The sequence below is a fragment of the Odontesthes bonariensis genome, chromosome 19, assembly GCF_027942865.1.
Source record: "Odontesthes bonariensis isolate fOdoBon6 chromosome 19, fOdoBon6.hap1, whole genome shotgun sequence".
Classification (NCBI taxonomy): domain Eukaryota; kingdom Metazoa; phylum Chordata; class Actinopteri; order Atheriniformes; family Atherinopsidae; genus Odontesthes; species Odontesthes bonariensis.
In genome coordinates, this window is record NC_134524.1 from 15,617,732 (window position 1) to 15,630,493 (window position 12,762).

General features: G+C 39.6%; 1 protein-coding gene across 1 annotated transcript in view; it reads right to left on the reverse strand.

Moving 5' to 3' along the window:
• Nucleotides 1-1,451: 1,451 nt before the first annotated feature.
• Nucleotides 1,452-12,762, reverse strand: part of ppp2r5b (protein phosphatase 2, regulatory subunit B', beta) — a 53,150-nt gene continuing 41,839 nt past the window's right edge. Inside the window, exons 8-13 of the mRNA XM_075450652.1 lie at nucleotides 9,790-9,843; nucleotides 9,247-9,297; nucleotides 9,006-9,125; nucleotides 8,715-8,842; nucleotides 7,936-8,037; nucleotides 1,452-6,460 (exon numbers count right to left, since the gene is read on the reverse strand). Coding sequence (XP_075306767.1) covers nucleotides 6,232-6,460; nucleotides 7,936-8,037; nucleotides 8,715-8,842; nucleotides 9,006-9,125; nucleotides 9,247-9,297; nucleotides 9,790-9,843 — 684 coding nt within the window. The 3' untranslated portion in view covers nucleotides 1,452-6,231. The remainder of the gene's footprint in view (nucleotides 6,461-7,935; nucleotides 8,038-8,714; nucleotides 8,843-9,005; nucleotides 9,126-9,246; nucleotides 9,298-9,789; nucleotides 9,844-12,762) is intronic.

Below are 12,762 nucleotides of genomic sequence, written 5' to 3' on the forward strand. Positions count from 1 at the left end.
TTTATTATATCTCACTTTGTGGGAAACGTAACATTTTAGAAACTTAACGTATCAGCAAGCTGTACGGTCGATGCAAGGACTTGACAACTTTTGCAATGGCAACATTTTAATTCATCTAGTGCAGCGTTTCTGCCATCTGATTAATACTTCTGTCTATCTTGAGCTCTGATTTGGTCTCCACCAGCCCCCTGAGGGGAAAATGTTTCATTTTCCAGCTGCAAAACATTTCATGTTCTCACGCTGATCATTTTATCTGGTGCTGGACATGTAGCATACGTTGGGATCAATTATAGTGGCAAAAAGAAGAGTCGTGGGCCAGAAAACCAAAACAATGATCTAAAGGACACGAAGGGTGTGTTCATACTTAAGGCGTTAGGTCATCCTAACTGTGGTGGAAACCAAATAAGTGAGACAACACTCCCTGATGGGTCTTGCTCCACGTCCACATGATGTCAGTTGTCATACGATTGAAATATGAACGTCTCACGGACAAATGAAATACAAATCTACAGTACTTCATTCTTTGATGTCAAGTTCACCTACTTTTTTTAAACGTAGGAGCTATGTTGCTCAATAAAGTTTGGTACAAGCGTTGCACTTGGTGAAAACTTGATAACTTGTACATCTGAGATCCCTTCATGCTCTGAATGAAGGCGTGTTCAGCTGTGTCAGGGACAGGAACCTTCTGATTCCTGCCACAATGCTCTTATCTGCGGAGCGCAAACCCTGCCCATCACAGTAAGGGATCACTCGTACCATGAAAAGTGACAAAGATCAGAAGTTGTAAATATCAGCCGCAGTTACACAGCTGACCTTTCATCTAGAGAACAAGTGTGATATGGATAAAATATCCATCTCACTTTTTCTAATGTGTGTTATATTGTCACACAATACAACATACTGATGGCGTGTTGGTCAATCAGTGTGTTGTTGTTGTTTTTTCGAGCACAAGAAAGGTCTGCAAATATAAATAGTCCACACCGAAGGAAACTATTCACTCCAGCAGAAAACAATGCTTCTGAACTGCCTGAAAAGCCTTGTTGGTTCTTCATCATCATCATGTAACACACTGCATAACTCATCGAAATTTTGATGCGGAAAAATGAGCAGCTTCCTTGTACTCTGTTACTTCTGACAACCAGCTGACCAATCAGAGCATTCAGGAGGAGGGTCTTAAAGAGACAGGAGCCTAAATTGAGGGTTTCAGGCAGAAGTTGACAAGAAATGCTGCAGTAATATACAGTGTGATGAAAATTTTTTGAATTTTTCTTTTTTTTTTTAAGTATTTATACCTGTTCTGGAACAACCCCAAACTAAATTTAAAAACTTGTAAATATGCATGATATGGCTCTTTAAAATAGGATTAATGCAGCTTCAATGTTGTACGTTACAGTATATCTGACACCACAGAGGAACAACTAATGACACAAAAAACAGCACAGACACCCAGATTGTTTTCTCAAAGTGAAGTTTCATTTTTAGCACATAGTTTTTTTTCTCCATTCTACATCCCCCTGTAATGTTACGTACAGTAGTAAGCCTCTCTACATTCAAACCCCCCACCAATGTGTTGGTCCCCAAAATATACATCTTCTTCTGCATCCTCTTTATCATCTTCTCTATGTTTTTTTTCTTCAACACAACAAACACAGACCATTGGGCAAACAGTGCAAATCTAGAAATTCTGTGAAATTGCTACGTAATGCGGTTGTAGGTTTCAGTAACATTATACTCTCATTCTGTTGCTCTGACTTATTGCCATGCTTTTGTGTCTAACTCTTTTCTTTCCTCTGTTTCTCCTCCTCTGGTTTTAAAGCATTTGTCCAAATTTAGCCCATGAAAGTGGCCAAAGAGAGGAAACTTGAAAGTCAATAAAACCAGCATCTGGTGGCTGTCTGCGAGGTGACACTAGAGCTCTCTACGAGCACTCATACTGTCTCACTTCCTTCTCTTGAATCGTACTAGACTGGATGGAAAATTTTGAGAATAGAGGAATGTCATGTTTATCAAATGCATTTGAATTAAAGAACAATTAGAACAGGGGTTCCATTTTCTTCAAGTAATCTGACTGTATGACAATAACAATTGAAGAGGGTTGACAAGTGAGCAAGCCAAAACATAAAATCAAAATGTAAACTAAGATTTGTGCCAACGAGGTAAAGTTCTTTTGGCTCCTTTCAGTTTTTGTTTTCGTGTGTTACTTGCCTGAATCAAGACAATGTTTGAAATCCAACCAAATATTTTTCACTGTGTGTGTGTCTCCAGAGGTCCAGCCAGATGACGTTAATCAGCGACGTTTATCAGAAGAGGACGTGTCAGCATTTGCTTGCTGGGAAGGTTGATTAAATGTTACGGAGAGAGAACCGGGATCATTTTTGTCTTGACAACATCGACATTTGAGATGTAACCCTGACGGACCTTACACTTGTTATGTTTCTTTGAAATCTGGCACAATTAATGTGCAGGAAAAATTCTGCCTCATCCACCCTCTCAAAATCCTACAAGAAAAACTTTTGTAGAGAATGTGACACAGTAATCCTCACTCTGGTTCCCATTTCTAGTGTTTTTCAGCACTCTCAATCATCGGTTTTCACCAGAGTTTAAGTGTTTTCATAATAGCTCAGATGTCATTATGAGACAATACGTTGTGAACATTCTTCATATTTGAGTCACATGATGAGCATTGATCTGTCTCCAGTACAATAGAGCAACTATATGGGGGATGGGGGCTTTTACTATTTCCAAAGGTGACAATGAACTGACATTTTCGAAATTGAACAAAAAAACAGTGTGACTTGCCTACATGTTGGAATTTGTGACCTCAAAGTTGGTTGAAACAGTTGAAATGAAAGGAGACGCTGCAGCATCAACGCTTGTAAGAAAACAACTTGCATGAGGTAATGGCAGATTACAGCATCATATGCTGGGTTTCTATTCACAAGGCAAAGCAAATCTAAAGAGGTCATGTTAATAGCCTAAAAAATAAATATGAATCAGACACATTTAGATTGACTGTTTTGAATAAACTAGGCTGCATAACTTTGTCAGACGGTGAAGGTTTAAGTTATGTTGCTAGTGATTTGAATTCAGTAGACAAAGTAGTTGCCTTCACAAGAAACAAAGCTTGAGGAGGAATAACAACAATTGTGGAGGACACCAACGAGAGGAAAATGGAGAGGGCTCCTCGTCAAGATTGAATTTCATGTCTGGGATTATCTGGTAAGACGGTCGGTCATGTGAGTTTATTGTTTACCGGCTCAGAACGGAAACAGGTGGTGAGTCTCATCATTTTAATCTTTGTCAGGTCAGGCACAATTTGTAAAGCTGTTTCTATCCTCCCAAATGTGCATCAGGCTGTCTTCGAAACAGGCAAAAAACACCTATAAGTGGAAGTGTTTCTCTATTTTTAACATTTCAATTATTTCTTCCTTATTAACATCTTTTCTATGTGAATCAACAACGGCAATGGAAACTAGGCTATAGCTAGTCAGCTTTAACATGTTAGAGCGCTCAGAAAAAAACCTGTATAAAGAACACAGAGGGCAGAAATACATCTGTGTAAAATCCACGGTTTGGTCTAAGATGACTATTCCTCAGTTAAGGTTGAAACTTTAACACTATCACTGCAAACAAAATGGATTTCAAAACATTGTTGATTCAGGCATGATCTGAAACAAGGGTCTGGGAAAACTGAATGTTTGGTTACGAAGGAATCGACAGGTAGCTCTACGTTTCTAGCATAGAAAAGAATAAAAGAAAACAATCCATTACGTTTGACAATACATTCGAATTCAAACCCTGTCCTTCAGGAAGGAGAGGAGAGAAAGAGAAAAAGAAACAAAGAGATAACTGTTTTCTCTCATTCTCACTCTGTCTGCACAGATCTCCTACTCAGCGATCCACTGACCGAATACACGCCAACACACTCACACGTGCACGCATACACAGCCTGACCATCATTTTCAAATAAAGTTACATTTCCTGATCAAATAGAAAATAAATAGCATCAGTTTCGGTTTTTCACAAAATGAACAAGATCATACAAAAAAAAAAACAAGAAAATAAAAAGCATAATTACAAAGCAAAATCATTTTTCATCAAATAAATTCACACAGAAGGTACCTTTAAGACAATGTGAATATCAAGGACATAACAAGTGTAAAAACAAGAGTGGGCAGTAAACGTTGGGGTGTGACACCCACTTCCTGTTTAACACCTTAAAAATACACAGATTATCCTGAAAGAATGAAAATATTGCTAAAATAATTGTTTCGTCCCCCCCTCTCTTCATCCCATCACTCTATCATAATGATCAGACAAGAATTAAACAGATGCTGTTGGTTCACAATGAAAAAGTTATCATCGCCATGGTTACCATCTAGCAGCGTAAGGTCTGCTGAACCTACAGACGCTCCAGGGGCAGAAATCCAACTGGATTAGGATGTTTTTCTTTTGGTTTGAAACACTTGTGGAGTGCTTCATTCAGTTTGTCTGTAACCTCAGTGTAGCGTGGGGTTGAAAGGCCTGCTTGCCTTCACTTTTGTTGATAAGAACAGGGGGGTTGCAAATCATCATAGGTGTAACCAATGAAAAAGCTGAGTTTGACAAATTTGCAACAGAAGAAAATATCACTATGTGCTACAGCATTAAAAGTAAAGGTACCCTGTGGAGCTTATGTTAACTGATGACAAAACAGAAAAATGTTTTGATGAGCACAAACTAGTTTTATTTGTATGTTGGCCTCTCGCATTTCCACTGATCAACAGCTGGTGGTGGTTGAGAGGCTGTCGCCCACAAAGCCATAAAGAAGAAGACTACAAGCAAGCAACCATGGACGTATACAAAGCAGAATTTCAATTTCTTTATAAAGGCAGAAGACGGAAAAACATTCAACACAGTTACGCTTTCCAGCCTCCAGAACACACACAATGAATTTTAGTGAGTGATACTGAACCCAAACTCTACAGGGCACCTATTGAGGAAAGACTGCTGACGTTTAAATGTGGAATATGTGAAGATTTTAGCAGAGGACCCCTTCAAAACATACCTGCCACACCACAAATATAAAAAAAAAAAATTCAAATAAAAGAAAAACACCTGCCGCCAATCCAGTTCATTCCTCCCCTCTTTAAGGTCTGTTAAAGGGGAATTCTGCTGAATTTCAGCACTCACATTATGGCCTCATATATTGAACATGTGATGTGAATTCAGATTTCGATTTGGCCTTCCCCTTTATGGTTTCTGCTACACTAGTGTTTCTCCCATAATACACTACAGAAATATCCAGAGACATATGTATATATATAAAAACATCATTATCAGTAGTAGTTAGAGTAGAGTAGAGTAGTAGTAGTAGAGTAACAAGTAAGAAGAAGGAACATTATTGTACTTTATATCAGTGTCGTCATCTTCATCAGCTGTAATTTAACCTTAAGGGACTTTAGGCTCGTCCTGGTGAAACCCACCAGTCTGGGAGAAGAGTTAACGCCACAACCAGTGTGTGTCTGTTTAAATGTGTAAGTGCTTTGCTAGTAAGAAATATTTTGGTGGCCCAATCAGTTGTGTGAGATTTATTTGACCTGTATACACCCTCTGATATTTACAGGAAATACCTGCACCCATGTGTGTGTGTGTGTGTGTCGTTTGTGTGACTGGTCTGTGCAGCGATTGCTTTGGGACATTTGTGTGAAATTGATTCTTTTTGTTCTTCATTTATGTATTGTGCTATCCACATGTGGAATAAGCATCCCCGACTAAAAGATAAATATGAGGCCACAGTACAGGCTAATCCAGTGTTTAAATGTTGAGACAAGTTAGACACACGTTAAACTTGTTGCACCAGAAGAGATATTTGATCATTTTGAGGCTGATTTGAAGCAAGCCAGCTACCAATTATAGGTACTGACCTGCAGTTTAATAAACCAGCTTATAATTAAAATGACTCTGTACCTTTAGACGATATTCATCTTCTAATCTGCAACATGGTGTGTGTACAGCAAAAAGTGAACCAGTTTCACACAACTCTTGTCAGAAAGAAGGTACAGTCCTGCATCACAGAGATTGCACCTCTTCACAAGAAGCTGCCATCTCCATGATACAAGATGAAAAAGAACAGTGAGCTTGTTTTGTACCTTTTTCTGTCTCCCAACACTTTCCCCCTGAACTTCAAGTCCCTGCCCCCTATCACCCACCGCCCTTCCCCAGTGTTATCTTCTCTGTGTGGAGCAGCACCTAGGTGGCGCTCTCCCCGGCTCCAGACGAGGCCCCACTGGGTTTGGGCTCGGGCTGGTCAGAGTGAGCCATCTGCGGGGATGAAGGGCTCAGAGGGTCCCCTCTCTCGCCTCGCTCCTGGAGATTGCGCTGGTTCCTAGCGGCCTCTGTTAGCATCTGCAGCCGGCGCTCCTGGTGCTCCTCGAGGCCTCGCCAGAGGTCCGCACGCTCCCTTTCTCGTTTCATCTCCCTGACAAGGCAGAGGAAAAGAAAGAAAAGAATGCAATGAAGTGAAGTGAAAAGGTAGAAATAAGAGGCAGATTAATGATGCACCCTGTGACTTAAAGGCAACACGTTGACATTCATCTCCCTGGTCATGAAGGTTACTGAAACTTGAAGCAGAGGGAGAAGTGAACAGAGAAAGAGAATGAGGTCAGAAAAGTCAGAACACTGGCACCAGGCAACACGCTCCACGCTGGCGGCGGCGTGCCGGCGCTTAATAACGTACCACCCTGCAACATTTCTCAATGCTACCCTATTTTCAGCATCAACACCCCCTAAAAAAGTTTTTTCTTTGACAAACTTCCTGCTCGTACATCCCAGCTCTTTTTCAATGGTGCTTTAGCACTCCTTCTTTTCTTTTATACCGCCACTCACTCATATCAAAATGGATATGATTGCTGAGGTTGATTAATACCCTAAGCCACACAACCCGCAAACCCATCATTAAAAAAGACACATTGCCTCAACATGCATTACTATCAGTCAAGTGGTGGCGTAACAAACTTCACTGCAGTGTCAGTTGTTTTTTTTTCTTACTTTTTGTCTTTTTTTAATCTACTTTGTTTCCTCCTTTTTTAACTCAGGAACTGTCTTCTTATGCAGGCGTAGACTGTATGTCCTGGCCTGCCGCTGGAGGTCATCTATGTGATGTGTTTAAAGCTCATTTGTCTGCCCAGACGCTGGAATTTCCTTTGGTCACAGCTGGTTCTTCGCATTGGTTTGGTGTATAAGAGCCCATAGTTGAAGTTCAAGTTGGGGGTACAACAACTATGCCACCTGCTGATGTGTATGAGTACCTGCATTGTATCTTTGCTAGTAAGATTTAAAATGTAGGAAGAATATTTAAGTTACATACAGTTATATTATATATATATATATATATAAATAAGTTTATGCTCTATGTGTAGTTGGAAAACAACTGGCATGCGGCAGCCAACCAACTAATAAGTGGTGTATCCAGTGTCCTGTTACTTTCAATACATATTATCACTGATCAAAATGTAATCTTCAGGTTATTCATTCTAAAAAGGGCAACTGTAATAGGGAACTTGTGTTTAAACATGCCACCATCTGCGTGGTTAGGTGCAGGCTGCAGCATGACACCTTCTTTGGTGCATGGGACAGGGATTGGCGCGTGACTTTTTTTTGTCAGCTTTCCAGTCCCACAGAAGATTTGCTTCCCAAACTCATCTGAGTATTCCTTAATATATATTTTCCCTTTAGCTTCTGCTATCTTTGGTTTGAAAAGGGCTGGTGAATAACTGGAAGTATGATGTGATCAACAGATGACCTAAGTGATACATACTCAGAATGTGAAATATAATGTAATGGAATAAATACAGCCTCAAACATGACTTAAGGTGACTTCTATTTCCTCCTCCTGTTGTCACTGTTGTACCCAGTGACACAAACACACACACAAAGACAGTGAGTCATACTCACTTCTGTTTCTCCACTTTGTAGGAGGCAGTGAGGTCATCAAATAGTTTGCTGTTCATTTCCATGAAGGTCTTCAGCACGTTGTAGATCAGAGACACGATGGTCCTGGAGAAGCACAGTTAGACTATGATTCTGGCTGATGAGCTGCTGCACAGGACACTCAGAGGAATGAAGTTAAACGGAAAGTTTTGGACAAACTGCTCAACATGTCCATGACCCAGTAACACCTGTAATATTTGTAGAAGCTGTGAAGCAGCTAAAATATGTCTTTATATTTCGGAATGAAGGAAAAATGGGTATGAAATTTCTATACAGAATAAATGGGTGATGATCTCGAAGGTCAATTTTGTATTGTTCAAGTTTGGGTCACTGAGTCAGATCAGAATTTTTTAACAAAACTAAAAAATGTGTTTTGAACCTTTCGAACAGCATTCGAGGCCAGACAAGAAATAATCTTATGGCAGACAGCCCCTGACTCAGTCATGCAACAATATATATGCATTTCATGCCATATTTGATCACGCAATAATACAGTTAACATGGACTATGTCTCTAACATTGCCTCAAAATGTTGCATGGTTAGTTTCTGCCAGGAAAGCACAAACAATATAGTGTTCGTAGGACTGATCTCATACCCACCCTGCTCCTCAGGCTCAGAGGGACAGTGTTGCTGAGGAATTGTGACCAGCACCCGTAAGTTGGTTTAAAGATTAACTCGATTAAGCAAAGGTTAAAGTCGAAAGCAATAAATAAAGTTAGTTTAGTTCTTATTTGTTACTGACTGGTTCCAGTGCTCCTTGGAAACTCTGTAGAGGGTGGCGAATACCAGCGGCAGGATGACTTGACAGTTCTCCTCTATCAGACTGAGGATGTACTCATTGTTCCAGAAGTAAAGAGCCCGCTCTGCAACCTAAAACACACACACACAGAAGAGCTTTCTATTGATCAAAGCGGAACATCATCAGTGTTAAAGCTATGTTTTAAATCATTTAAACACAGTTTGATTTTAATGTGGAATTGACTGATTTCTGTGGGTATGGGTATGTTTTCCCACTTTGGTTCTCTCTTATCACCTGGAAGTGAGGGCTGGAGATACAGGCCGCTATCTGTTTAAAGAGCGGCTCCTGAATCCGGATGAACTGAGATGGCTCTATCACGTCCAGAATCTCCTCGATCTCCCCGAGGAACATCACCTAACACATCCACACACCAGCATGCATTGTTTGTAATACAGGGAATATAAGGAAGAAGCCAAATAGAACAACAGAAAGAAAGAAAAAGCAGCAGAGAAACACCAGCTGCCTTTTACCTCACCTCTTTCTGCGTGCAGGTTTTTGGCCAGTACTTAAGCAGCCCTCTGATGATCTGCAGAGCAAATACCAACACACATAAAAGAAATTCCCGTTGCTATGATCTCAGCAGTGTAGGTTGCTACCATCCATCTGTTACATCTGCGTTGTTTCACATTCATACTCGGCTTCATATTTTTAGAAAAGCAGAAAAACTGACTTCTTCAAAGTGCAAAAACGAACAGAATTATCATTACAGGTTCAAAAATTAAGTACTTAGATCATAGGTTTGATTTATCTGGTGCTACAACTTTGCAGAAACACACTTAAGATGCCCATAATATTGTATTAATGACTTGATGACAGAACAAAAGCCAAAACAACAAGTGGAAAGTTGCTAAAAACGCTCCATATACTTGATGCAGATTGGGTGAATTGTCTGCGAGTCCATAACTACAAGTGATGACTCTCACTTTGCAAACAGTCAGTTGACCATAGGGCAGATTTAAAGACTTTTTAAAACAGTAAAATCAGTAAATACAACTGAGTAATGAAAAAGCAGTCTTACATATTCAGTCACTGTGGCATCTTTCTCCATAAACTGCACCACACAGTAGGCCAGCTGTAACGACACAGAACAAAGGGTTACACACACACACACAGAAACACTCGCAAACACTCCCTCAAGCTGTCAAAGAGACAAGGGAGCTCTTAGCAGTTATCCCTCAGGATTACACACCACTAAAGATCGGAAAGACAAGTTTTCCAACGGTGTGTGTGTGTGTGTGTGTGTGTGTGTGTGTGTGTGTGTGTGTGTGTGTGTGTGCAGCCACATCAGCTCTTGTCTCCTCTCATATTAGCAGCAATCATTTCCTATTATTCAGAGTATGTGAGTACGTCTGTATGAGTGTGTTTTGCGGTTGCCCTCTCCACCCATGCCGGTTGCCGTGGCGAGTGGGCACCGTGGCGACGGAGACTGTGTGTGTGTGTGTTTACTTCGGAAGGAGTGATGTCACGGACACAAGTCCCTTAAGGGCAATGTGAGATAGAGTTTAGACCTCTTGTCTCTGTCTTTTCTCTCATGTCTCAGTTACATCAAAGGTTATTCTATTTAAAGTACACTAGTTTATAATCATTGTAATGAATCTTTTTGTCCAGCAATCAGTTTTTCCTTTGTTATTTCTTCCTCTGCCTCATTTTTGACCTTTCGCTCCACTGTCTCCCTCTCAGACAGGCCTTCACGTCGTAAAGAGGTTTCATCTATGCTACAGATTTTCTGTCCATCTATCCCTTTTCATTCTTTCCTTTCACGGTTGTGTTCTCCTTTTGCCTCGCCCTTAACTTCGCTGTCCCTCCACTGAAGCACAGCATTGTCTCAGAAGTACAGTGAAGGAGGGAGCGGAGGCAAAAAAAGGTACAGTTGAAAGCTGAGATGTTAAGCTTCAATATAAAGAAAAGCAGGAAAGAGAGAGAGATTAGAATAAAGGTAAGGAGAGGTCAAACTATTAAAAGCCTTAGAGAGGCATTAGAGAAATCGCTCGGGCTAACGTGGGATTCTGTTGTCAAGTTGGGATTTGTGGGTGCAGGAGGCCATGGTTTGGCTAAGGATTATGAACACTAGACTTTTTTTAAGCTGTTAAGGTGAGGAATTTACCAATATCTATTCATCAAGGTGAGAGGTCAAATAATACAGTTAGTTATTATACAGTAAGTTGAAATCAGTCATGAGAGGAATCAAATAAGTTTGGCTCTCTAGTTTAACACAGCCAAACCTAGTAAGTGACAACCGCTAAACGTATCAACTAATGTTATTTCAACACTTGCTCATTCATTTGCAGCTCTTGAACGTTCTGTGTTGTGTTGGTGTAAATGTCATCAGAGGCTTTCTGTTAAGTTACTCCATCATCATGAGGCAAAGAAACTGCTGTAATGTGCAATTTAATCAGTCCAAATGCATCTATGTAGCACCTTTCAAACAAGGGGTTTTACAAATGACTGACAAAAGGAATTTAAGGACGAATGTGCATCATTTCATAAAACGTAAAGATTAAAAATGGGTAGAGTAAACAGTAAGAAGATTACATACCATATCATCCAGAGACAAATATAATGGGTTAGAAAGCATCGTGTTTGAAATTACAGCATGACAACAATTAGAATATAAAATACAGTAGAACAAACGTTGATAAAAAGAGACAAAGACAGAATAAGTTAGAAAATTAAAATAACAAAAGATTCTAAGAAATTTATAAGACACTGCATGTAATCCAAACCCGAATAAAGATTCAGCTCCTCTCGAGTCTTTTGGAATGTTGTTTCGGCATTTTAAAGCATAAAAACAAAAAACAACTTTGTTCTGTTTGTGGAACAGCTAAAAGAGTTGGAGGATCTCAGTGGCCTTCCAGGCTCAAACTAATAAAGAAAAATTCAAATTAACAGGAAACCAGTGTAACGAATTCACTCGTGTAGCAGGATTTTTATCAGATGTGTCTAATTAATTGTAAGTGATTAAAAAAAATTGCCTTGAAATCAAAATGTGAGTCAAAGATCACTCCTATATTTAAAACCTGTTGTCCTGGATTCAGCCCGAGTATATTTGATTTGGAGGTCAGTTTATTACTCACAATCTCAGTTTTTGTCTGGATGATTAGCTGAAAGAACACGTGCAACATCCAGGCTTTAATATCTAAAATGCTGTTAAAAAGTGAGTCTATTGGCCCAGTGTAAATAGCAACAGTTAAAATGCTGTCCCTGCAGCTGTATGGCTTCTCTATCCCATTACCACCTAAGACTTCAATTTTAAAAATGCTCCTGAAAAAAAAAAACTGAGCGTTTTCTGGAAACCCTAAAGATGTCCACAAAAGTGTTTTATTTCTCAGCCTATGAAGAAACTAGAAACTAGAAATAATAACCACTTGTGAGGTTAAAGCTTTTGGTTTTATTACAACTTAGTGACTTTCCCTTTTATTCTTTTAAAAAAGTATCAAATCGTCGGATTTGAAAATGGCTTAAAAAGTAAAAGTACTCATACATGACTGTCACATTGGGTCATAACAGGTTAACAATGAAAATACAGTGCTAACAATACATGTCATGGGTACTTTATTTAGCAGGAAAACACAACCACAGCTCTAGTAGGTAAACACTTACCAAAATTATATTAATTTGTGTTTCTCCTCAAAAAGTTACTTTCATCTTTTTAATTAGACTTTATAAGTTCATTAGCTTGATTCTTATTATATGAATTATAATTATTGAAATGTATTTCACAGTGTTGACAGAAATTTTACAATGCCATGTTTTGACAGTTACGCCCAGAACTAGGTCACCCCTGTCTCTCCTGCTACCCCGTCAAACGGAATTGTTAGTTTGATTGTGTGAATAATTCATGTGTGTGAACCACGGGGAGAGCGATGGGGAGAAATGTAGGGCAAAGAGATGCTGAGACCCAGAATACACAAACACACACGCACACACATATAAACACACTACCAGTTTGTTAAGAACAAACTGTACCCTGCATAAACAAATAATGTGTGGC